A 26,372-nucleotide genomic window follows, 5' to 3' on the forward strand; every position below is an offset into this window, starting at 1 on the left:
GCTATTGCCTTTTTAAAAGCACAATATAATCTCTAGCAACCATGGTGCCTAATTGCTCATTAAGTTGTTCTCTTCTAGAACCTTCTGTTTTAAGTCACTTACTTTTAGTTGTGTTATTACCATAGTAGTTTTCAGCGATTAATTTAGACAACATGATGGCAGTTTTCCAGTTCTCCTGGTCAGGACTTGTGTGACCCCATTGAACGAGGGGAAGAAACAGGGTGAAATCGTTGTCTTGCAAATAAGCAGTGGTATATGATGCCTCTGGCAGATTTTTCTCAAGAGCTTACTTTTAAAATATGCGCTTTCTTTTCCTGCAGCACTGCCTTTGAATTTAGACCTTTCCCTTGCATTACTAATTATATATACATAAGTGGATAGATAGATAGATGCAGGTGACTGAGGTCAGTGGTCCGACACAAAAGGCAGATGTAGCCAGGGACTGAATGGTTTGTTTGCGCAGTATTGAGCGTAGCATGTGTAACTTCCTTTGCCTGCCTGGTACCTGTGCAGTGGTCAGTCTTCAGACACTGCAGCAGGAGTGAAGATGATTCTTAGCCAGTGCTGCTACAAATGTTTCTATGTCCATTAGCAAGTCATTTACTCTCATATGTGCCTCAGTTTCCCATCTGCTAGTGAAAAATTGAATAGTTCCCTGCTTCACAGGGTTTGGGAAGATAATTTTTATCACATTTTTGAAGTACTCCCCGAGTAGAGAGATGAGCGCGATAAAGATTTAGAAATGAAGGGATGAAATAAAAATGTTATGTGAGCCCAGAAGCATTGTCATTTGTCGAAAGGTAAAAGTACTTCTACATCTTTTGGTGTGTTCCTTTTGCAGATGGGTTGGGGTGATTTGGGAGTTTTTGGAGAGCCTTCTAAGGAAACTCCTAACTTGGACCAGATGGCTTCAGAAGGGATGCTTTTCCTGGATTTTTATACTGCTAGCCCCCTCTGCTCTCCATGTAAGTAGACTTGAGTTTTAAACCAGCATATAAGAATGCCACCTTCTGAGAAGATCGGGATGTTTGCCAGCATGTGATATGAACTAGCAACCAAACTAGTGATTACCCTCAGGGCAGAGTTTGGATTTGATGCTTTGATCTTCTATGTTGCTTCCTTTTATTTATTTTTTTGAGGGGAAAACCTACAATCTTCAGGTCATACAAAGCAATGTTTTAGTCCTCGGATCAGTCCAGCTGAAGGATTTTTTTAAAATATTCCATTTTAGCATTCCAGCCTCTGTCACTGCATGTTTTCTTCATTGCTATTTCAGGGTTAACAGACAAAACAGAACCTAAATTGCTGTTGAACAAAAAATACATAATTTGTTTGATTCCCTTGGCTTTGGTGAGACTTTCACACAAGGAATGACAGCAGGTTGTGTCCTATTGTTGACCCTGGTGACTTGCGAGATTCTTGGAGAAGAGACAAGAGATTAAAAAAAAGCATCTGACTCTGGGAGATACTGATTATTTTTTAGCCTTACTGCTTTTTCTGTTTTTTTTTCTTTTCTTTTTCCAACCCAATTGGCAACCAAGTACCAAAACAAAAATGAGAAAGGAGGCCTTTCTTTTGGGGCTTTCATTTAGGAAATCATTTGTCAGTGTGCTAATGACTGTCCTTCCTCGGAAAAAGCATTTAAAATATGCTAAAGTCCTGCTAACTCCAGTGGTACTTAAGCATGTGCTTAAAGTTAAGCATCTGCTTAAATGCTTCCTGCAGTCAGGCCCTGATTTTTATCATCAAGGATGGACAGCTTCTTTTTGTTCTTTTTTACGTGACTTTTGTTCAGGCAAGCTACCCTTAGCCTGTAATCAACTTGTGTTATGATTTCTTCTTAAATGTATATGCTAGGTATTCCATTTATGGTTACTGATACAGAATGGCTGCTACATTTCCTATTGGAAGTAGTTACTTTTCAGCAGCGGGTGAACTAGTTTAATAGAAGGGCTAAATTCCAATCCAGTTTGCCTTGGAATAACTCTGATGGTGTCGTATCAGAACCTGGTCATCTCCATGGCTCTTTCGGGAAGGGATTTTACCTGTTCTCATGTGAGTGATCAGTCGTTCAGTGCACTGTCCTCAGCCTCAATGCCATAATATTAAGCAGAGTGTGCTTGTAGAGTGAAATATTCTTTGTTGTTATTTCCAGCAAGGGCAGCACTGTTGACGGGCCGTCTCCCAATCAGGAATGGCTTTTACACCACAAATGCACATGCCAGAAACGGTATGAGCTTTATTACAGATTTGCCTTCTCTCTTCTCATTACTTGGTGTTTTGTAGGAAGTTTTGCTTTGAACAAAGGCTTGGGTCAGTGATCTCCCTTTATGGATCCTCCAGAGTGGCACAAGAAGATGTGTTACCATGTTAACTGCTGGTAATAAGTGTGAAACGTATCGTTCCCCCCTCATCACGCTAAAGGTAGAAAACCTCCTCAAATGAAGTGACATAAGCAGGGTTGGTTGATCCATTTGCTCTGTTGGCTGAGATGTGGTTTCTCTGGGTCGACTAGCTGATCTCTGGTGAAAAAAAGTCACGTGGGGTATGCCATTAACATCTTATGCTAGGTACAAGCTGCATACAGGTTTATTCAGCAGTCAGTTTCCTAGCTAGGTTAGCCAGGGCAGTTGTGTAGTACCATCATGTCCATGGTGCTTCCAAGGAAGAGGATCAACTCATAATGTGCCTGTGTTCATTTTAGTTCCTGTGACTGGTTCCAGAATGACAGGCACCATGTGAGGCCATACATGCTTGGGCAAGAATTGGCAGCTACGTATTAATTCACACTGTGTGTCAGCAAGCATACTTGGCTATCTCCTTGCTAACCAAAGTCACATCTTAGATTCTCAAGGGCCAGAGAAATGCTGAATGAGTGAGTGGTTCCATTTCTTTCAGCTCCTGCAGCCTGGTCATGTTCATCAATCATTTGATTTAGGAAAATGCCTTTGTTTTAGAAAATATCAAGCAAATTTGCAGGACTAAAAGCCAAACAACTCTAGTGCGCTCCTAAAGCGCTTGTTTTCTTTATGACCTCCCTTTCAAGGGCTTCACCTTCATGCTGTGCCAGCAGCCCCTTTTGTTTGTTGGCCGTGGTGTGGAAGTGGGTGGAGGTCTCCCTTGGGTTCAGACATGTATTTGCTGAATCAACTTGTTCTCTTTATTTCTTGGCCTTGGGGAGTTAGATTCCCAAACAGTGATATTGCTGGAACATCAAACTAGTTGCTGTTTCTGATCTGCTTAAATAATCCTTCTAATGATGGGTAGCCATTAGCTGTTTGTCCTAATATTTGTAAGAGTCAGAAAGAATATTTTTGTTTTATGCAGCATACACACCACAGGATATAGTAGGAGGAATCCCAGATTCTGAGTTACTGCTTCCAGAGCTGCTGAAGAAAGCAGGATACATCAATAAGATCATTGGCAAATGGTAAGCTTGTTTTAAGATCTTTGCTTTAAGACTTCAGTTTGCAAGTCTGCGTATTGTGAAGAAGGACAACTGGAGTGGGGAGGAAAAAATGTCTGGAAGATCAGATGTCTGTCTTTCGAAATCTGTGGTAGATCTCCTCCCCTGTTGTCATTAATTTCAGAACTGAGTGTTATCATTATAAACACATACTATAATTCATGTATATATAAACCCTTCAACTCCTTAGGCTTTTATTCATGTACCACGCTACTTAATTTAATAAAAAAAAAATGCTAAGGTGTTCTGTTTGAACTTGCCTTCAGCACCTACATGCTTTTTATCTTTGGCCTCTGCTATATATTGCTCTTGTGTTGATAGAGTAGACTACATTGTGCAAGTTTCTCTTTTGGGATAGAGGTGTGTTGGCATAGAAATAGAGGTGCAGAATCGTGAAGGCAATTGGATTGATATTAGAGCTACATTGATAACCGTTCACCTAGCATAGAGGTCAGAGCAGATGGAGACAGACTTGACAAGAATATACTCTTTGGAATTTTCTCCTTTGGCTTCATTGACTTTCGTGGGAGTACAGCAGAATCTTTGCAGAGGATGCAGAAGAACTTCTGAAACAACAATGTTCAGCAATGCCTGTGAAGACAGGAAGGGAAAAACCTGAAAGGCACTTGGGCCAACAAGCGCAGTTGGTGGCATTACCAGTGCAATAGGTGAAACTGGTGTGTGTATAACATTCAAATTTCAAATGAGCTTCTAGGCTGTAATGAAAATCCCGTTAGGTTTGGAGATCTCTGATCAGTTAATGCACAGTTTGGGATAGTGCTATAATAAATAAATACATAAATAAGAACTTCAAAACTGCAGACAAGTACTGCTTGGTTAACAGAGTAATTGATAATGAAAAGACATCAGACAGGAGTAGTACCAAGGGGGATACTCTTTAGGAAGGTAATGAAATACATTTTGTTTAACAGTTTCATTAACAAGTTAGAGAAAAGTGTGATTGAATTGTGGTTGAATTCACCAGTGCTGCTGAAATTGGAAAGAAAGCAAACTAACCTAAGACAGTCAATTATTTATTGCCACAAATCCAAACAGCAGAGTGGCCATGAAGAATCGGATCAGTGGGCTGAATGCAATAAGTTGCAGTTCAGTGCTAATAAATGTAAATTCATACACCCAGGGAAAAGAAATAAACAACGCAAATACAGATTGGTTCCAGACAGTTATTTGGAAAACAGCAAATCTGGAAGGACCTGCAGCTGTTAGCAAGAAGCAGACCAAATACGAATGTACAATGCATTATCATTGGGCACCCAAGAGGTGTTGTGCTGGACAGGACGGGGAACGATATTGTACAGTCGTGATCTCTGGCTTTTGTCGATATCGCCTATTTCCTAGAAAGGTGTAAGAAAATGCAGAGCGCATAAACTGGAGTCTCATCCTAGCCCCTCTTAGAATGTTAGGGTTTTTGAAGATTTTATGTCGTTTTAGTGTCCCTTTTCAAAGACTTTTCATGGTGTCCTGTGACAGTGAGTTCCACAGTTTAACTATGTGATGTGCAAGGCAAGTATCTATGGCTATTTTAGAATGTGCTGCATTTCGTTAAATACTCTTCTATTTTTATATTGCGAGAGGGAGAGAACAATCTGCCTTCTGCCTTTCAATAATTATCTGATAGCTTTTTCGTGTCTCTTCTTCTCCTTTTTTAATTCTCTTAGCGCTTTCTTAGAATTAAATAATTTTTCATGTCCCCTATTATTGTGGAAACAGGCAGGTATAGCTTTGTATTACCATGTAGATAAATGAGAAAAGGGGAGAGTCCCGCACATGAGACGTGCAATTTTAGTTACATCACCAAGATGTGATCGTAGCTGGAATGATGGTTATCTTCTGTTATAACTCATTTTGGAAAAGCTCAGAATGACACCATGGATCATTTTAGTTCAGGTAATGCATTTTATGCTCCTTATGTTCAGAAAGCGTGCAGAAGGAGATGGCACAAAATGCGCAGGTTGCAGATGTAGGCTTGTGAATAGATCCTGGAATGATAAATAGACGTTTAGCTACAAAGATCTCCTGCAGAGACAGGGAGAGGATGGGCATCCTTTACCTTCGAGATAGTATAAATGAAGGAAGTGGAGAATTTGCAATCCAGAAGCTGGAGATTAGAAAGGAGCTCCATCTTGAAGTTGAAGATGGAAAGTCTTTTAATCTGTATACTGGAATGCAGCTGTCATCAGGAGTAGCTAAACATATTTTACGTTCACATGTACGTATAAAGAACTCATTCTCATTTACATTCATGTCCCCTTGTACCATTTTGGCAGCATGAAAACTCCATAAAATGAATGCAAATATAATGGTACATTTCATGAGCTTTGCAGTGTGTTTTTACAGCTTAGAGGTATAAAAGTGACTTGTCATAGATCAGAATCCTTAAGGGGAATGTTATATGCCTCTTTGCAACAGCTTTGGGCAGGGTAGGCCATCAGTACAGATTACTGAGACGGCATGAAAGACTCCCGTAGAAGGAAATAATGGAAAACAAAGAGTGGACAGCAGGCTAAAAAGGATATATATGTAAGCTGTGAAGTGAGTCTGCATGGATCTGTTTACGACAACAATATAAGAAAGCTCAAGACATTGGTCTGCAGCTATTTATTTGATTAAAATACTTGAAGTTTTTCTTCCTAGGCAAAGATTTTTTTTCTTGCGTGCCATTCTGATGAGATTATTATTTGCTTCTATGCAGTAGAACGTGAATTTATCTATGTCTTTTGTTCCTAGGCATCTGGGTCACAGGCCCCAATTCCACCCCCTGAAGCATGGGTTTGATGAATGGTTTGGATCCCCTAACTGCCATTTTGGACCTTATGATAACAGAGCACTCCCCAATATCCCTGTGTATAGGGACTGGGAGATGATTGGCAGGTAATTCAGCCACTTGCCTGCCAGTTCCTTTCAAAAACATTACCCAGTTGCTGACGCTTTATTTTCCTTGCTTTCGCTGCTCACGTTAGTGTGGTAGAAGACAAGTGCTACCATAACAAACCATTCCGGTGAGAAAGGGTTGGCAAAAACAGAAGCTGCTTCTGAATCGGAGTTGCAAGCTTAGTCGGATGGGTAGTGATCTGCAATGACTTCAGCCTATACAGAGGACTTTTATAACATGTCAGGCACGAGGAATATCCTGCCTGAGATATGGTCGGAAATGTCCACTACAGAATGCCCTGTAAAAGGGCATTGTAAAAGTTGAAAAAACTTGAAAAAGTTCCTGGAACACACAGACGGCCCTTCTGGGTAAGGTCTGTTGTGCTCCTCAATCACAATCTGTTGTGGATGCTTATAGAGTGGGTATAAGAAATGGACAGGTGGAATGGTCCTTCCCTTGATATACTTGTCCTCCTTCATAAACTGAAGGTTGTGTCCAGGTCTTTGTGTTTAATAGCCATTGACTCGTCCTCTATGAATTAGTCTTGTCTCTTTTTCTAAACCTGTCCGTATTTCTGCTCTCCACAGCATCATGTGTCAAGTAGTTCACTTCTTGCTTTGTCCTCCTACCTTTGAACAGGACTTTCTCTCTAGTCCAGGAATGGCCAATACCCAGCCTTAGACAGCCTAGATGGTGGGGGTTTTTTGGAGCTGAGACAGAGTGAAGGGAAGGCCTTGTGGGAAAATGCACAAGGCAGAAGGAGACAAGAGAGTACAGATTAACCATCAAAAGATATGTGAATTTAACAGCTGGAGAAGAGGCAAGGATAATCCTAACTGGGTAAAGAAGAGGTTATGAAGGCAGTGCTAGCAGCAAAGGGTATTGGAGCAGTGTTGCCTGGGCAGTGCCCACTGCTTTTCAGTTGTGGTTGTGGCTCTGACTTTTTCACTCAAAGCTGAGATAACAAAGACCTACTTTTACAATATTGATCATGTTTTTAAAGCCCCTCAAGAGTTTTGGCATGTTAGATGACTGCTAAACTTTTATTCTGAGCTCCTAAACTCCTTTTTGCAGGAATTCTATCTTCTCATCCCCACCTTATCATTAAATTTAAAATCCAGCTGCTTTAGTACTGGATTCCAGTGTAGCACCTCTGAATTTTTGACTACCCTGGTATGCAGTGCAGTATTAGAGGCTTCAAATCCCAGCACATCAAAGGGATTTAGGAGAGTCCAAGATCCCCTTATGCGCTAGAGAACACTTCAGCAGGGGATGGTGTGCCAGACATGACTGATTAAAAGGCCAGCTAAATATGAAGCTAGATATTTGCTTCTGATGATTAATCAAGGTCTGAGTGCCAAGGCCAACCTGCAAGTTGCCTGTGGACCGCTGAGGGGTCGTGGCTGCTCTAGGCTGCCTCCTGGAGATGATTGCTTACTCTGTTGTGCCTTAAAGACTTCCTGTGATGATTTCAGTCCACTACTGCTCTTGGAAGCTAGTTCCATTCCCTGCTGAAAGACCTCTTTTTTTCCTTCTCTTCCTGTTTGTAATCATCTTTTGTCTGTTTGTGTAGCACCATTCTATACTCCAAGTTTGTAGTCTGTACGATTCTTGCCCGTTCAGTTCTGAGCCTGTTATCATCTTATTTCACTTCCTATTAGTCTCCTGAGGACATCCCTCCCCCTCCATTCTTTGCTTAATTGGTGTCTCAAGATACCTCAGCTTTTTGAGCATTTTCAAAGCAGCCCAGGTTCTGATTCCAAGATTGCATTATCTCACAGAGATTATTTATGTACTTCTGAAAATTTTACTCATGTATCAAACAGCTCTATATTCAAGAAGTAGCGTCATATGATTTTTAAGCGTACTGCCCGTATTCTAATAGCATGAGATTAAATCCAGTTTTTAGATTGCTACCTGTATTGGTATCAGTATTCAGTTAGTTTTGCATACTAGTCTGTTCGCAGTGAAAAACTGGTGGCTCAGATTTGTCCAAATATTGTAGCCATCATTAATTTGGATCTACTCATTTCACTGCTTTCTCCCATAAGAAAAAAAAAAAGAGTGACATTCTTTTCAGTATCTAAAGAGAATTGGCTTGTTACTTAAGTTATGATTCTGCCCTTTTGCTGAGTAGTAACAGTGATCTGCTTGTGTAAGTAAGGGGGACGAAAAGCCTTTTTGTGCTGTACATCCCTCAAGATTGAATTTCTTTTTTCTGTCTGATTCATTTTATCTTAAGATATTATGAAGATTTCAAAATTGATCTGAAGACAGGTGAAGCCAACTTGACTCAGATCTACCTGCAGGTACTGTCTTTTTTAATACTGATTTTTAACCCACAGTGACTTTTTGCTCCTTTTCGTGGAGAGACTTAGAGGGCAGAGGATGATTCTGTTAAATTAATTTTTATTGTTGTTTACAGGAAGCTCTCGATTTTATTAGCAGGCAGCAGGCCAGCCAACAGCCATTCTTTTTATACTGGGCAATTGATGCTACCCACGCTCCTGTTTATGCCTCCAAACATTTCCTGGGTACTAGTCAGAGAGGACTGTAAGTCTGTGGTCTTTTTTTTTTTTTTTAATTAATACCTCATGCTGTAGAAACAGAAAAACAAAGCAATGATTATTAGATCCAAGTATGTAGATCATTTCTCAAAAGTGTTTGTGTGTGCTGAAATACACGACCATATATTAGTGAGAACCTTGCTTGGATTGCTCTGTAATACTTTTGCTATAACCTAAAATGAAGATAGTGTGACTAAAATGGGGGGCGGTGGGGAGAGGGATGGCGTCTAAGCGCCTTTGCCCGTTGTGTGAGTAATGAAGTGCTGAATGTGGCAGAGATGGTTTTTGGAAGGCTTTTGTATGATTAGTGCCTGTTTTAAAAGAACATAAATCAGAACAACAAGCAGAAAAGCATGCATGAAAAATGCAGCTTACAGGAGGCAACGGAGTAGCTGTGCAGGTTTGGTGAGCCTTGCTTCTGAGACTGCAGTTTCGAACTGGTGTCTATAAGCAAAATTAGCTTCAAGCCTATGGTGAAGTGGCTTTGCCTATATTTGAGAACGTTGTAGTTAAATTTATCTCAGCTGCTGGTCTCTGTCCAAGAGCAGCTCAGCTCTGAACAAACTCTGAGTCTTAATCTCCAAGAGAAATTGCTCTTTGCAGATAAGAGACATGAGTTTTTGCAGTGACATTGGAAAACTTTATTATACAGTACCTGATGCGTAAGAGAAGTATTTCTCTCTGCAGTACAGGTAAAAATGGTGTCCGCTAAAAACATCGTGGCTCGTTGCAGTGCGTTGTGCTACATGGGGCTGTTCCTCTTCTGCTGCCTTAATGTTTTGTATCTACTTCTGCCTCAGGTATGGCGATGCTGTGCGAGAAATTGATGATAGCATTGGAAAAATTTTAAAACATCTTCAGAAGCTGGGTATCAGTGAGAACACTTTTGTGTTTTTCACCTCTGATAATGGAGCTGCTCTCATTTCGGCTCCTAAACAAGGTGAGTCTCAGATGAACAAACTTGGACTGGGCCACTGAAGTCAAAATGTCAATCTCCTTGTCTGAGGGGAAGAAAAAAAAAGAGACCTGCATCTGGGATTTTCCCGTTGTCCATCCTGCATTTAAGAGAAGCCTCAAAGTTCAACGCGTTCCATTTTAGAGTTAGCTCACTGTTGGAGAAGGTATCCTTCGCTAAATAGACCTTTGGCTTAACCCAGTATGGCTGTTCATCTGCTTGCATTTCCACTTTGTGCTCCACTGTCAATGGGTGAATATTTTTAATTTATTTAGGTCCAGGCATAGTAACTTAGCAGTGTTTTTACTCTCTCCATCTGCCAAGTGTGCGTTTGAGCTTTCTGAGTAATTAGGAAGGGTTCAAGAGTCCCTCTTTTTTTAGCTCTCATGAAAAATATCAAGGAGAAAAAGTATTTGCATTACTTCACAGGTTTTCTTTTGTTTAAATGATTGTTTCTCTCAAATGGAGTCATTGCAGATTGATTTTTATAACCAACTCTTTTCTGTTTGGAGGCAGACTGTCTAGTGGTTTTTGGACCACAAATCCCAGAGTATCCTGAGTTCTCATTTCAGCTGAGCCTCTATGTTTGCCTTTATGTGACCCGGAATCAGTTGTGGGGCCTCCCTGTTTGTTTTTCAGTAAGCTCAGCTGTGAGGCTGAATTAAAAATGCAGGACATTCCTGCAAATCACTTGTTATGACTGAGAGTGAACATTCAGGGACTGTGGAGTTATTTTTCTTTTTTGAATATCTGTATCTAATACTCCTCTAGTACTTTAAAAGGGTTATCAAAAAAAAGCTACTTCTGTCAGAAAGTGTCAGCTTTCCTTCCGTTACAAGCAACAGTTAATACACCTAAAGAGAAAGAAAATGCCAGCAAAGTCTTTTCTGTTTTTCTTTTCTTTCTTTATTCTGTTAATAGCAAGTTGTGTTTAACAGTCAGTTTCTCCCTGTGCTAAAAAGGCACTCCTAAAATTTGATCATAAGGAGATACCTACAAAACTCTGGACATGTTACTTGAAGAAGGATTCATGCAGAAATTAAAATCCAGTTAAAGTTATTCTAAAAATTTCTTAGCTGACAGTGTCTTTTGAAATAGTATATTGACATGTCATAAGTTCTGTGGCTTCTCTTCTTTCTCTAGGTGGAAGCAATGGTCGTTTTCTGTGTGGTAAACAAACCACCTTTGAAGGTGGCATGAGAGAGCCAGCTATTGCTTGGTGGCCTGGGCATATACCTGCAGGAGGGGTGAGTATATGCTTTTAACAATTTCTGGTGAGTCTGAAGCAGAGTGAATTGGATGGAATGATATTTGTTGGATTCAGTGGACTTTGGATCAGATTTCTAACATGTGCCACCTGTCAGTCCAGACGCCTATCTAAATAAGGAGCCGAATGCTGCCCTTACCGAATGATGCCGTTCCTGTTCATTGTTGCAAATCTGCACCTAGAGTGTCTATAATCAACACTTTTGTGAACTCCGAGCAATCTGGTCTTTTTGTCTTCCTAGTCTATTCAAAGCCTTTACCCTTTTGGGCCACAGTATTTTTAGTGGGTAAATTACTTGAACCAATTGGAGTACAAAGACACATTGCTATTATATGTCCCAGTCTAGAAGAGGAGCATGCAGCCCACGCACAGCCTGTGCCCTGAAGTATCCAGTGATGTGATCCTCACAATTCTCGCTTCAGTGTCTGATAACAGGTCCACTCAGGGAGGTCTAGATACCAGAATATTGCACTTTCCTGCGTGTACACAAATTCAGGTATGATCACTTCAGAATAATCCTCAGGTGGCAATATCCACCTGTGTTGTCCCAGTTCTCATTAAAGAAAGATGCAATCAATTCTTCTGCAGGCAGGGTTCACAGTAAATAATACAGATTCCCTCCCCTTTGTGAACTTCTCTTATCTCTGAAGAAAGTGATATTTCATTAACTGGGCACTGCGCTTAAGACTGCAAACTGTTCATAAATAAAACATTTATTTTTCCAAGTTGCATTCCTTTTCAGTGGTTTAGTTGAGTCAGGATAATGATGATTTATCATGTACATTTAAGAGGATGCCATCAGATAGCTTAGGTCTGCAGTTGAGGCAGCAAGGGTAGCTTGGTTTCATCATTTTTAAAGAGTTCACAAAACCTGCTAGGAATATTTTATTATTTTTTTTTAATTGGAAATGAAAACATCTTTTTGTTTAAATTTAAACATTTCCATAAAGCCTTTACAAGCCAAGTACAACAGCCTTGGGCTAGCATATGAGAACACGAAACTGAAGCTGACTGTTTTGTTTTCCATGTCCAAACTGAATAATGTGCTAAAAGTAAACATGCATTATAAATGGGGACAAGTAAATACCAAATTTAAAAATTCTTTCCATTGTAGTAACTCTAAGGGTAATTAGGAACATGAGTAGAGAAATCTTTGTGCCTGCTTATTTTTTGGCTATAACTGGCTGGTACCACTCTGACAAATAGTCTTTTGCATGTCGTATACCAGATGATGAAGTTTTATGTGGTGAAAAACATTCTCAGTCTGATGTGATGCATGGCTTCCTGCTTTAGGCCACGGATGAATTTCTGTGAACAGCCACTTCTGTGCAGAGTTAACGCATCCGCATATGTGAGCGAGGTGACTGGGTGCCTTACTGTCACTAGCGTGTGCATGCACAGAGACGCCTGCTCGGCAAGCTGAAGTGGGTGCCTAAGGTTTATTGGGCAGGTGTGCTGCTGAGGATCCCTCTTGCATCACCGTTGATATGCTCGGCATTTAAGCATGTGCATAACTTTAAATCTTTCCTCTCCTGGGCTCCAATTTGTGATGCTGTCTGCTGAATGTCTGCAGAGGCAGGTGACATGACTCCCAGAGGTGTTCTGCTCCCAGATATCCTCGTGGACTCCACTTAGGTATCTTTAGAAGGCTGTCCTGAGCTCTGTCCCCAGGATGTGCTACTTTGCTCTGAGTCAGACCCATGTATGATGCTGCAGACAAGTAAATATGTGATAGCTACTCATATGTCTTTTCTGCTTGTATTCTTGCCGTCGAGGCTCCAGCATTGATACCCAGAGCAGCACTGACCGCAGGTGAGAGGTTTGGCATTGCTTTTGTGTAATGTAGCTCACGTTACAGTGAGCATATAGGGTGCTTGTAGTTATGACTTCATAATTGCCTCTCTGGATATAGTAAGTGAAGAGCCATATATTTTCTAGTATGGTTTGGGCTTCTTTTCAGTATCTTATAAAGTCTGTAGCTTCAATGTCATCTTTATTGTGAGTTGAAACCTATCTAAGTCCTATTCAGTCCGACTAGCTGTAAAATATGGAAAAACTGCTTCAAAATCTCTCATTGCTCTTTCTTTTCAAAAGAATTGAAGAAGATGAAGGCTTAGGAGCCTTAAACCAGGGTGGAAGCAAAGAGCTTCTCAGGAGGGCCTTATATAAAGCTGAAGGGCAAACTCGTAGCTCCTCGCTAACGTGGTTCCCAGGAGTCTCTGCGAAGCTCCAAGACTGCCACTGAGCTCCAGCAACGCCCTGTGGGAGACTGGTGTAGACTCACAAATCGGCTGTCTCGTGAACCAGACAGCTGCAGATGAAGGCAACTTTTATTTCTGTATGATAGAGATGGAGTGGGAACTAGCTCTGTTCCCTAGCACTTCACTTACAATCAGATGGTTTAGCAAAGACCTTCTATTTAAACTGTTTGAACTAATCCTGCCCCTTCTGAGTGAAATGGGTCAGGGAGCGACGAGAGCCAGCTAGGCCGGGAGATCAGTGCAGCCAGTAAGCTCCAGTCATGGATGCTCTGAAGAGGAGGCAGAGGGCTAGTGACCGTTTCAGCTGGCACAACTGCTGCCAGAAAGACAGGACTTGTATCTCTGGCCTCAGCTTTCTGGCCAGTGAAATCCAGGCATTGGCTGGAAGGCTCATCCCGCTGATGGGGTCTGGCAGTTTATTAATAATCTTATTGATCTGTAGGTTTTTGCTTTTATTGAAGGGTGCGTTTGTGGGTTTTTTTGTTTTTGTTTTAAAAACCACCTTTTTATTTAAACAAAAGAAATTAGGTGACGGGATTGTGAACCCTGTTGAGGGGGATATTGATAGAGGTTAGGTGAATTGGTACAATCAGCTGGTTTACAGTTTGGTTTGGGAGGAGGGTGCCTCAGGAGCCTATGTTGCTGTTGACATCAACATTCAGTTAATTCTGGTCCCTCATCAGGCATATATATTCACATAGAAACAGCCTTTCTGCACTTTCCTCCTCAGCTGTGTTTTCCAGGTGAATCCATAACAAATCAGCATTTCAACATTCCCCACATCCCGTCTGCCTTCTGGAAGGATCCAGCAGGAAAAAAAAGAATCATGTTTTGTTGGTATTTGAATCCTTCTCCTCTTCTCCTCCCTCGCCCTCCTCCCCTTCCTCTCTCGTGCCTGCTTCCTGAAGGAGAAAAGAACATATCAACCCAAAGACAGCGCTGCAACCTTTTCTTCACTATCTCCCATGGGGCGCAAATTGAAATTGAATTAGACAGGGATATCAGGTCTGCTCGCTGTGATAACTGTAAAAGGATTTTATTTAAAAACACCCTGACATTTGTTCACCCAGTTTCAAATATTTAGCTTTCCTCCTTTCCATTCCTGGCGGGGGCGACTTTATTAATTGTCGCCTTTGATTCAGAGTTAAAGCTTGAAAGCACTGATAACAGCAGTGGTGACTATTTCTTCTAGCGACGTGGCCCACAGCAAAAGGATTTCATTTTCTTAAAGACGTTATGTGTATACTGAGAGTTTATTAAAAAGAAGGGGGGGAAGGAGGGGGGGGGAAAAAAATCCGTTCTTACGTGCGTAATACCGGCTGTTTCTCACTGATACGAGCGATATCTGATCTCACTCTTTTTTATATATTATTTATTTTCTCTGGGCTGTTGCCCTCTCTGGATTTTTCTTTTTCTTTTCTTAAAAAAAATAAAATAAATGGGAAAGGCAACTAGAATGAAAGAGCACTGTTGACAGGAGAAAATGGTAATTTTTTTATTTTTCTCTGAAAATACTTCAAAGTTTTATATAAATATTAACCTTTCCCCCCCCCCCTTCTTCAATGTGGTGCTGCAGAGCACAGATAAATCCAAGTGGCTGTGGCATGGGCATTTAATTTCCTTAAGAAGTTTTCTCTGCTTCATGGAAAAATGTTGTCTGAGAGCAGAAGTGTAATTGCATGATTAAAGAGAGTCATCTACATCTGGTTATGGTTAATAAGGGCCAGTAAAAGAAGACCATGGTGGCCCCATAGGATTGTCACAACGCAATGTATAAATTAGGTGATATTAGAGGCACGAGTCTCAGGTCAGCGACTGCCGCTTGCTGCCTGTTCTCAAAATATTGAGGCGAGGGAATGGACTGACAACAAGAAAACTGACTTTTGGATTCGCCTTATAAACTGTGAGAGGCCTAATTACAAAAAGTCCCAGACACCAGTCTGTCTGCCTGTTCCTGACGTAGCGGGAGTCAGGGAGCAGGCGTGTGCCAGATCTGCTCTTTATTAAACTCTGAGCTCTGCATATGGTGTTTTGCTGACCCCACAGCGCTCCTCAGACATGCTCAGCGTAAATTAGCCAGCAGACGAGCCTGCGAGGGGCTGAGCATCTTTGCCGAGATGCTGAGCACTTGCAGTCCCCCTCGACTTCAGTGAGAGCGAGGTGTTCCCCGCCCCAGCGGTTCACAAAGGCATCCAGCTCTGTAAGGAGTGAGGTGATGGCTTGTTTGAATGAGTGTACGCTGTTTTTTATATCTGAGTCCTTTCCAAGTGCGTGCTCAAAACCAGAGCCTATGTAAGGGGCCCATCTGAGGAGCACGCAGCACTGCCTGCCACAGCGCGGGCTGTTGAGGGTCTGGCCAGCTACAGTTCTCCCTGGTGGTCATCTTTTGCCAGGCCAGTGGGAGATGCCCCTGGGTGCAGCTCCAGGATGTAGGGCAGTGTGCATCTTAGAGGGAGGGTGGCTTTGCCAGACCCATTGATCTCAGTCAACTGATCCAACTCCTTTCCTGAGCAAGAGTTTCCATGGTCAGGCTTCCTCTTCTGCTTGGAGCTTTGCACTTGGATTTCTTCATGCGAGTTGTGGAAGCATTCTTACATCCTGCTTTTAATATTACATGTTCCTGCCAACGCCTTCTGATGAATGACAGCCATTAAAAATTGAAATTGCTACAATCAAATGATGCTATATTGTAATGTTAAACTTGTAATCAGTTCCCTACATGTTGTTTTTTCCAGTTTTTTTTTTTTTTACTTATTAATTCTTCCTTTAAATGTTCACTTTTTCCAGCCCAGCCTCCTAATGGAAAGACTTAGTATCCCAGCAAAAAAGTGCATTTCCCCCCTTAATTTTCCTCTAGAGCAAGCAAACCAACATGTTGCAAAGATTCATTTATCATGTTATCATTTGTAATTGTATTTAAATAATTAGTATCAGCTCACAAGCTGGGGCTCTGTTTGTGACCAGCAAGAAGATTCAAAGATAAAAAGTCTTTGATAGTCCCAGCATCATAATGTTCCCACTGACATTAGTAAGTCTGCTGGCAGAATTTGAATTTCAGTCAAAATGTGTTTCTGTACTTTACAGATGTGCTTTTGTATCAGATGGCTTCTTGTCTCAGAACAAGTGGTATGGCTGAAAAGGCTCTTTTCATGTCACATCTTGTGCTGGTGCATCTTAGTGCAAAACATGCTCTTGCTCTTGGTTTGAAGATATCTCCTTCAATTTAGTGTGTCACTGGCTAATTAAACATTCTACAGCAGATAACAGTAGCACACCACAAGGATGTTGGGAGCAAAAAATTAGTCAGAACAGACTTTTTAGATTTTTTTTTTTAATATATAAATAATTAAGACCAGAGAGATAAGTATGGCTTCCAATTAAAGTAAAAGAACTTGCAGATCTCTTTTGGAGCCAAAACCAGATGTTTTTCTCCCTTATTAAAATATAAACTAAAAATACCACAACTTTACAGTTCTTGAATTGTTGGAAATGGTTTGCCGATGAAGTCATCGGGCTCTTTTTGTTATTATCCATCTATTCCTGCGCTTTCTGGGAATTCTCTCAGGATATTCTGGACTCCAGAGATGACCTGGTGAGGGAATCAAGGACTTTTTGCTTGTTTTAAGTGCTGATTTTTCAAACCACAAACGACTCAGAATTTGCAAAAGGAAATTGAACTCTGGAAAAAAGATGGTCTTGTAAGTGCAGACATAAAAAGAGGTGAGAAGACAGAGAGGAAAATGAACCAAAATGCAAATGCTCCCTAGAAAACAATATGGACGTGGAAGAAATTTGGGTCTAGATTTCTCTTTTCCTCTCTTTTTTTTTTTTTTTTTTTTTTTTTAAGGTTTGCTGATGACTGCAGCACCATAAAGGGAGATATTCTTAAAGATGCTTAGCAGAGAAGGAGATCAAGAAAGCAATGCTTCTGCTTGACGGAAACCAGCCTCCTCCACTTTGGCTTTAACTGAAGGTCTTTTTGCAAGTGCTTGTCTGTTGATTTTTCAGGTAAGTCATCAGCTGGGCAATGTGATGGATCTCTTCACCACCGGCCTCGCCCTGGCGGGACTGCAGCCCCCAAGTGACAGACAGATTGACGGCATTGACCTTTTACCTGCCATCTTGCAGGGACGGCTAATTGACAGGTTAGTTATGAACACACAGCTCCCATCACAATACATCGCGTTACAATAACGGTCACTCCGGGGCACGTGATGGGTTTTTTTTCAGATCTGACCAGCGGGTCACACTTCCCAGGGCCGTGAAACTTTACAGTGGATTCAGCTGTCATGTTCTTTTACTTAGAATGAAAAAGAGAAAGGTGGCAAATGAAACCAGTAGTAGCAGAATGTTGAGTGTAAGCTGTAATCTCCATTCAAAGGTAGAAAATATTTTATTTTAAAAAAGCAAAAACTTAATCTCCATGCCTTCAAATCAAAGGGGCACATAATAGCTTGTCAAATAACGAGCATTTATGGCAAAGAAAAAAAGCAGTGTTTCTGGGTGTGGCGTGTTTCTTTGGGCTTTTAATTTTGTTAATGTGACTGGTTTAGATCACGTTCTGCATTTTGACAGATCTCTCAAGCGACCTAGATTTCACAGGCATTTCAGGTGTGTTAAGGATGCAGGACTGGGCCCTGCTGGGAGCAGCCTTTCCCCTTTGTTCGGAAGCAGTTCCTGATGACAAAGGACACAAAGACTCGTAGTGCAAGGAGCCTGTAAAGGAGGCTACAATTTTACTCAAAATAGAAGAGGTCTTGGGCCACGCTTGTCGTTCAATCACGGTGATTTTAATCTTATCGTACGTTTAGGGACTGCTATTCAAGGTGGCATCATAGGAGCAAGCAGTTTCTGCCTAGTAGCATCTTTGAATTGAAGACCAAGATATATACCCTTACAAATAGCGATAAACAACTTTGCTATCTCATCCTGTCAGCAGCCTGAAACAACTGGAAAGAGCTGACTAAGTCTGATGTTCTGGCATGATGAGCTCTGCTGACAATCAGTCCTCTCTCCTGCAGACAGTCCATTTCAGTAAAATTGTGTACTATTTCCTCAAGAAATGAGAGCGCATTATCAGGGAAACCAAACAGGACCGTTGCTGAGATGCCCATCGGAAGGGTAGTATATGTACAAGGGTATAAACTGCCAGCTTCTCTGAATGGAGTTCATTTTTCAAATGTATCTTTAATTAAGAGAACTTAGGGGAAAAAACAGCAGTTTTCAGTGATATCTGTGGATGACGTAAGGGGAGGTTTTAGAGAAAGGAAATTGATAGGAGTTAAAAATAAAGCTTATTTGGCAGCCAGGCTTTTTTGTATAGAGTTTTTCTGTGATGGCATCCAGAACAGGCCATCCTCTGGTGTCCTCCTTGGCCATCCTGCGTGTCTGACAGCAGCAGCACATAGCTTGGTGCTGCCTGGCTGCCCTCCGCCGGAAGGGGAGGCTGAGCATCACGGATTCTGTGAATCTCCGTTTTTCTCTCTCTCGCTGACACACGCACGCGCGCCACTTCTGAGACATTTGGTGTTTAAATCGGCACGCTCTATAGGAAATAACAGGGTCTGATAGTTCAGGGATTAACAATCACTGGCAGCCAAGCTGTATAATGTTTCATTCTCGTGCAATGTGAGCTCTCAACTTGATGAACACTTTAAAAAATGTTAATTGAAAACCTTGCAGTGGAGACTATTAGAAGGCGGCCTGTTTCTGACTGATAGCTGAATCGGAAGTCAGACGCCATTAAAGTGTTTGTCTCCCTTATCAGCGAGGCTGCTGTGGCGGCTGCCTGGGCCCAGCGCGTTCGTGGTTCTCACGCGGCTGAGCTCTCCCCTCTGCATCCTTTTCAGGCCCATATTCTATTACCGTGGCAACGAGATGATGGCAGTGAGAGTCGGGCTTTACAAGGCTCACTACTGGACCTGGAGCAACTCCTGGGAGGAGTACGGCAAGGTAACAGGACATGGACCTGCACCCTCCTTTCTCTCGCTCTCCCCTTCCCCAGTCCTCCTCCTGTGAGGAAATAACCCTTTAAAAAGGAAAGAAATAAAATGAACAAACTCTTTCTGAGTTGTTCTGAGTGGTGCTACTTTTTAACAGCAGTCCTTAGCCCTTTAATATTAAGGTCCTTTCCGTGGTGAATTACGAGCATTCCTGCGTTTCCCATACTGGGTTTGGAGTTTGATACCAAACCGATCATGTATCTCCCAATATACTGTACAAAAACCCTGGTGCCCTTGCCTATTTAAGTGGAATAAGGTAGTGGGCTCCCTCCCCCCCCCACCCCCCCACCCCCGGAAAGGGAAAAGGAAAGTTGTAGGAACTCTACAGTGGAAAGAACAGCTCTTATTGAAAATGATAGAGAGCATATGTTTAATCTATTACCAGCACTTTTGCAAGCCCACATCAGTCTAAGATGTTTTACCTTTTATTTGCCAAATAGGCCCTGTTTTTGTGATTTCCTGGCTGATCCTCTCACAATTAGAAGTTAAGCACTGTTATTTTTCTTCTTTTGTGTCTTTCTTGCCTCAAACTTGAGTACTAAACTCTGGGCCATTTCTTGAATGGATAGGTTCACCCATGTGCCTTGCTGATTATATGTTTAGACATGAAGTAAATGTATTATGGCACCGCTTTCAGCAATTTTGACAGCAAGCTGGTATTGGGGAGGGATTGTTTATATGATTTATTTTTTAAGTTTCTTTATTTTAACTTATGGTAGGGCCTCAAGGCATCACAGGTGCAGAAACAAGTGCTGATGACATTTGTGGATGTAAAAGTGCATGGTTTCTTTTGTGGGGATGTCTTGGGGTAGAAGGAAACTCGGCTCCAAGGGACCCATTTACATTCAGGGCTGTAAATGTGTGTTTGTCTTATTAAGACTGTAAGGCTCAAGGAGTCAAAGTTTCTGTTTTACACAGAGTAAGAAGGAAAGGAAAGTTGGCTCCAAAAATGCATTGCACACTTTGTGTTAGTGTTAATAGTCCACAGCTAAAATGAGATAATATGTTTGTCTAGGTTAGTGTGTGAGTAAAGCCCATATATCACACATGGCACGGTGTGGAGGATTTTGCTTGTGTGTGAGATACTGGGAAGTCGTATATGTGTGTGTATGGATATATGAATGGGCTCGGATGCATGCTTTTTCCATATGTGTGGAAGATAATGTCACACATGAATAATTGCTCTGCGTTGTAATATAAGCATATACACTTCCATACCTAGTTTGAACATAAATACATGTCTACATTGATCTAAACCTATTTCTACATGTCTGAGTATGTGTGTAGCTGTGATAATAGGGACCAGTTACTCATTTCAAAGGCTATCCTATTGTGAGGCATGGCAGTTGTGCAATTAAGGAATATTTATTTCTTTCTAAGTCTTTGTTTAACTACTGTTTGATAAAAGTCAGCAATTATACTGTACATCAGAGAGGTGATTAAAAATTCACTTGCTTTCCTGCAGCTCGTAGCACATGTGGTTGATGTGGGTAAAATTGGAGCACATTAGTGGACAGACTAGCCATTAACAACATGCAGAGGAAGCTGGGGCTGAAATTTGTTCCAATTCTCCCCATGTCCTCGAGCCATTAATTACAAGCCTTGCAAGTTTAAAAATAGAAATAAATCAGGATGCAGAACAGTTCTACAGTTCTGAGTCTTGTTTTAGGAGTTTTGTAATCTCACCTTATGATACAGTTGCCTCTTTCAGTGGCACCGGTGTTCTCAGCTGTATTGATATAGGACGAAAAATTATTCTGCCAGAATCAAAGGGGCCAATTTGTTTGCTAATTTCATTTGAAAGCAGATTTAAATGCATGCACACATGTGGCATTAGAAATTATGACTGTTGGCACATTTGCTGTTTGATAAGTTTGATTTACCGTCCCAGTAGAACTTTTGCTAATAAGGTCTAGTGTAACTGTAGGGTCTTCAGCACAGGTCATTATCTTGTTATCTGAGTCTAATGTGGAGTTTTATTAGACTTTTAAATGTGAATCTGAGGGGTCTAAACTCAGACCTAGGATAAGCAGGTGTATCAGCTTGGTGTGTCATCCACTTGAAAGCGATTTGAACTTGGCCAGATGTGTCAAAACAGCTGTCTGTGAATTTTTAAGAGGTTTGTTTTAGGGGTAATTGAGTATCTCATTATTTTTAAAGATTTATTGCACATTTTAGTCAAACCTCCTTTCACTTTCAACATTCCCTTATTAATTGACAGTGTGGGAAATGCAAAAAACCTGCACTGTTTTTAATCCATACTTAGTCTGTTTTTGTTTGACTTTTAGATGTGACTCTGCTATTGTAGCAGCCAGAAACACGTTTTCATGTTGAGTTGGAAAGTATGAAATTGTTACATGAGCACATGCATGTCAGTTTAGGACTACCAGGCCTTTCAGGATTAACAGGAAATAACTTGTGCAACTTTAACCTCTAACCTGGAAAGCTATTTGCTTGAATACAGTGTAAGTTAGTTAAGTAATAAAGTGTGTATATCTATGCACAAATAAAAATGTACCAAAGAGAAGAAGCTTACAGGACGCAAAGCCTAAGAAAGGATAATAGGGATATGAATACCGGCATATTTGCACTAGAAGGATCCCGTGCAAGCACTAGACAGGTTTACAGTCTTGTTAGACTGTCATGACATTAACACACCCTTACTGGTCAGCATCATCTGCCTTATGGCTTGGGATTAAAATTTGTCATCTCTCACAAAGATGAAGTGTGCTGATCTATTCCTCCTATTTTGTTGTTTCTTTAACCACCAAGCAATTTTTTTCTAATCTGACTCCTTTCATAAACTCTTGTAGTCTTTCTCGGTGCTGGAGGATACCTTGGTGCTGTCTTCTCTGCTGGCCTGATTACTTCAATAACTTGCATTCTTGAGTGGTTAGTCTCTTGAATAGCATAAGGGAAGAAATGTAAACTCACTCAACAGAATTAAGTGAGACTAAGCACTCCATGGCACATTATGCCTGCAGATTACATAGGATGTTTATTTAGGACTTTTTACATGGTTGCCATCTCTGTTCAGGAGAATCTTTGTGATTTATAGATGGCTCATGTTTATGCATTCTGACAGTTCTGACATTCAAAAGGTGATAAATGGGACAGAGGTAGGTGGAAGGAAACTATTTGGAAAATATGTTTACATTTTTAAATAATAAAATACTAAAATAGCTTGTTAGAGAGAGAGAAACTCTATTCCTCTCCTACCCTCTCATTTCCCCCCCCCCCCCCAAAAAAAAACACTTCCAAAGAGTTTCATGACCAGAAGCTAAACGGAATTTGAGTGTTGGGATTCTTGGAGAGTTGATGATGCTATTAAAAGTGATATTAATATTCAATCCTGCCTTATAAAAAGCAAAAGTGACAGTTCGGAAGGCCTGTTTGCACATGTTGTACAAGAACAGTTGAAAGTTGCCATTTGCACTTGTGGGTTCCCTTGGAATGCACTGGGCCAGTGAAATCACCTGCAGAAGAGCTGGGTCCCCATTGCTCTGGGACTGGGGGATATCAGAGCATAAGTTCTTCCACCAGCATCGACCATCTTCCTTCCTGTAGCTAAAATCAACAGTGATACAAATAGCCACACCTTGTGTGTTGCAGCATGCTGGCTGGAGAAGGCAGGTTGTAGGTGGGTGCAGACCAATTGGAAGTATACATATTTCCAATTGGAAGTATACATATTTCTGCTCTACGTTTGTCTAATTCACCTAATTCACTGTCAGACTGCCTTACCAAGGACTGTAGGACATCTTCTACCAATTTTAGCAATTTTAAGATCAAGATTGGATATATTTTGCTCAGGTAGGCAAATCATTTTGGACCAGTTGTGTCCTTCCTGTTCAGGAAACAAGGCTAGAGGACCCGCAGCTCTGCCCTGGCCTCAAAGTCTAAAACTGCACCCCGGTAGCATTGAGAGATATGACTGTGCTTTACCAAGCAAGGGGCAGAAGGGCTGATGTTACAGGAGAAGTAATGACTAAGGATAAACTTGGCAAGCTCCCTCTCCTGTACAGCTTAAGACACACAGGACTTCTGGAAGTATCCTGCAAGTTGCCTTTCTTGTTGCTCTCCTCATCCATCCTTTTAGCCTTTAGGTCATGCTTGCCTATCACCAAATTTGACTGGGATTGTGAAGTGCGTGAAAAAGAATGCATGCAAACTTGGCATATCGTACACTACTGTTTTATTGCTACTGAATTTTTACTAGAAGGTCTCAGTTGTGAAGCATCAAGCCTCAGGGAAAAATAGAGCTGTTTTTCCACCCCTTTTTCCCTAAAGGGCATTGTGAACTGCTGTAACCTTCCTCTTTAGAAGGCTGCACCCAAGGGAAATTGTGTTGTGGCTAGAGTCAAACTTCTGCCAAGGCTGTAAGGAATTGAGCGTTCCTGTACCACACATGTGCAGTCTCTGGTCTGGGGAAGAGCAGTGAGGGTAACTTCTAAGCCTGCAGGAAGGAGGACAAGCAGGCGGAGCAGGGCTGGGTTGAATGCAAAGACCTTGCTCCTTCCATTACAATACTTGGCTGTACCCCCCAAGTTATGTGGCTCTATGGTACCTACGTTGCCTTATATTGCCAATGGCAGCCCTGGGGGCAGGCTGCTCACCCTTCTCCCTGGCGGTCTCTTGGTGGCCACCTCAGTAACGCTGAGTGCACAGTTGCCCAGAAGGCTTGACTTTTATAAGTGGAAGCAGAAGAAAAGGACAGGGGTGCCGCAGGAGAAAGCTCTCCTATTCACTAGCTTAAATAAGTGGTTCTACTGTATGCAAGTTTTCCATTTCTAAAATATGAACACCCAGAGTTTGTACTGTTATGAGTTCTTTTGTCCCGCTGATTGAAGGGAGAGGTACCTTATTTGGAAGAGGAGGCCTGAAAGGGAAAAAAGTGGGTATTCTCTGTGGATTTACCAGAGTCCTACAGAAATTGCCTAATTTAATGCTGTGTAGAGGAGGAAGAAGTGTGAGCTAGCAGGAGAAAGGAAATCTTCCCTCTGCCTGCCACAGAGATTATCCAGCAGAGAATAGTTCTTGTGTTCTCCATGAGCAGTGGTGCAAGAAGGAAAAAATAATAACAGTAATTAAAAAAAAATGTGTAAAAGCCCTTCGGGTTGCTGGAGAATGGCTAATAGCATCAACCTTTCTGCTGTCAGCTTAATATCTTGTTAGTAGTCTTCAGTGATTTTTAATAAAGGCTACTGTGTCTTTAAATGATTTGTGTATGTGTCTGTGAGAAGACCCTATTGTTTTAGTGTAAAATGCCAACGGGGTTGTGTGTGCCGCAGTCAGTTCTGATTGCCCTTCTCGTCAACGTGAAGGAATCGATAAAGCCTTTTCTGCGAGGGGGATGTGAAGTCAAGTAGAACCTCACAAATAATGACATTTGATTGTGGTCCTCTGAGCATATGAGCTAGCCATTGATCGCTTCTGCTTGAGAGCCGATGGAGACTTTCTGATTTGCTCATCTTCTGTGGTCTCTTCCAGACAGTTAACACATTAGAAGCAATTTTTGTTCAACCAGGTTGAAACTGGCAGTCATGCTTTCAGGTATCTGGTCGTTCTGGGTTCCAGCTTGGGAGGCTTTTGCTGGGAATTTCCAGGAGAGTGAGAATTACCTCTTGCCAGTGCTGTGGCAAATGGCAAGAAACAACGTTCCTGGCTTTAATTAGCTGGTGTTTTTTTAACTCTCTCCTGCTGTCCAATATTAATATAGTTTTGTTGTTGCTCTGGGTTTTATGTGCTGGAATGAGGAAACATGACCGGGAGAGAGAGCCCAGATTTGCTGCGCCACTATCAGAATCTGCAGTTGCCTGTCAAGTCAGACTGATCTGGGATAGCACCAGCGTGACAAATTGCCAAAGGGCTTACATTAACGCGAGTGGTGATTCCATTGCTTGGCGAAGAGCCCAAACTGGCAACCAGCTGTATTTGTCTCATGTCTATATTGACATAGCATCTGTGGTCTATTTGCTCTGGAAATTAAAGCATAAGCTGTGCAACCAATAGCCACTAGATCTTACAAGGGGAAAAACAATCCAGGTTGCACAATTGCTGGGGGGAAGGGTAGAAAAATGTGTTCCCTGAAAGGTTTATCTGATGTGCAGAAAACTTTTTTTTTTTTTTTTAAGTAATTGCTGGAATTTCTCCTGCAGCAAGCAGGTCTGTGCAGTGGCACAAAACACTATGCCTGTGCAAGAGACCTGGTGCATGAGCTGAGCTATTTGTTTGCCATCTGATAGTCTTTTATTGGCTCTCTTAGGAGGCACAGAGCTGACTTGTGTTCTACGTAGGATCTTCTGATTTAGCTTTCATGCTTTTAGAGTTGAGGAGAAAAGATCCAATAATTTGCCTAAACAAAGGCAGTGACCTTTCCGCGTCATCTGATCGGGGTTACCTGTAACATGCATGTTACGTTTGATAGCGTGCAGAGTAAAATATTATTAGGCTTGTGCTTTTAACGGGCTATTGATCCTCTGCGTGTTGTTATTAACAGTCTCTCAAAGAAATAGTTTTAAGGAAATAATAGCAGATCAAGTGGTGGTTGATTTGGGTTGTGTTATCTGGGTGGATAGGGCAAGCATGCCTACCTCTTTGCTCTTCTTCCACATAGCATGACTTTATTTTTTGAGTGAAGCTGCCGCCTGGAACTCCTGTTGGAAGTGCCAGAGAGCTGAGCCGCTCCTTGTCAGCATAAATCAGCAGAGCTCCACTGCTGCCCGTGGAACTATGTTGCTTTTGCTCCAGCCGAGAATTTGGCACACTTCTATTTATTGTTAAATCCTGCAGCGTGCACGTGGATCTGTGGGCCGTGTTGTCAGATCATGCTCTTAAAAGAAAAAACATTTTGTTTATTGAAGAGCAGGAAATGATCCAAAATGGTGATATGATTTAAAATTCTCTTCTAGTGGCCTTCACCAGTAGAGGTACCTGGAAGGAGCACTCTCTTCCTTTACCA

At 41.6% G+C, this 26,372-nt stretch overlaps 1 protein-coding gene across 1 annotated transcript in view; it reads left to right on the plus strand.

Moving 5' to 3' along the window:
* Positions 1-26,372, plus strand: part of GALNS (galactosamine (N-acetyl)-6-sulfatase) — a 50,889-nt gene that overhangs the window by 3,177 nt on the left and 21,340 nt on the right. Inside the window, exons 2-11 of the mRNA XM_068956409.1 lie at positions 842-965; positions 2,156-2,230; positions 3,328-3,430; positions 6,215-6,358; positions 8,602-8,668; positions 8,785-8,912; positions 9,727-9,866; positions 11,025-11,128; positions 17,418-17,554; positions 19,259-19,361. Of these exons, the coding sequence (XP_068812510.1) occupies positions 842-965; positions 2,156-2,230; positions 3,328-3,430; positions 6,215-6,358; positions 8,602-8,668; positions 8,785-8,912; positions 9,727-9,866; positions 11,025-11,128; positions 17,418-17,554; positions 19,259-19,361 (1,125 nt within the window). The remainder of the gene's footprint in view (positions 1-841; positions 966-2,155; positions 2,231-3,327; positions 3,431-6,214; positions 6,359-8,601; positions 8,669-8,784; positions 8,913-9,726; positions 9,867-11,024; positions 11,129-17,417; positions 17,555-19,258; positions 19,362-26,372) is intronic.

The sequence above is a fragment of the Struthio camelus genome, chromosome 10, assembly GCF_040807025.1.
Source record: "Struthio camelus isolate bStrCam1 chromosome 10, bStrCam1.hap1, whole genome shotgun sequence".
NCBI classification, from domain to species: Eukaryota; Metazoa; Chordata; class Aves; order Struthioniformes; family Struthionidae; genus Struthio; species Struthio camelus.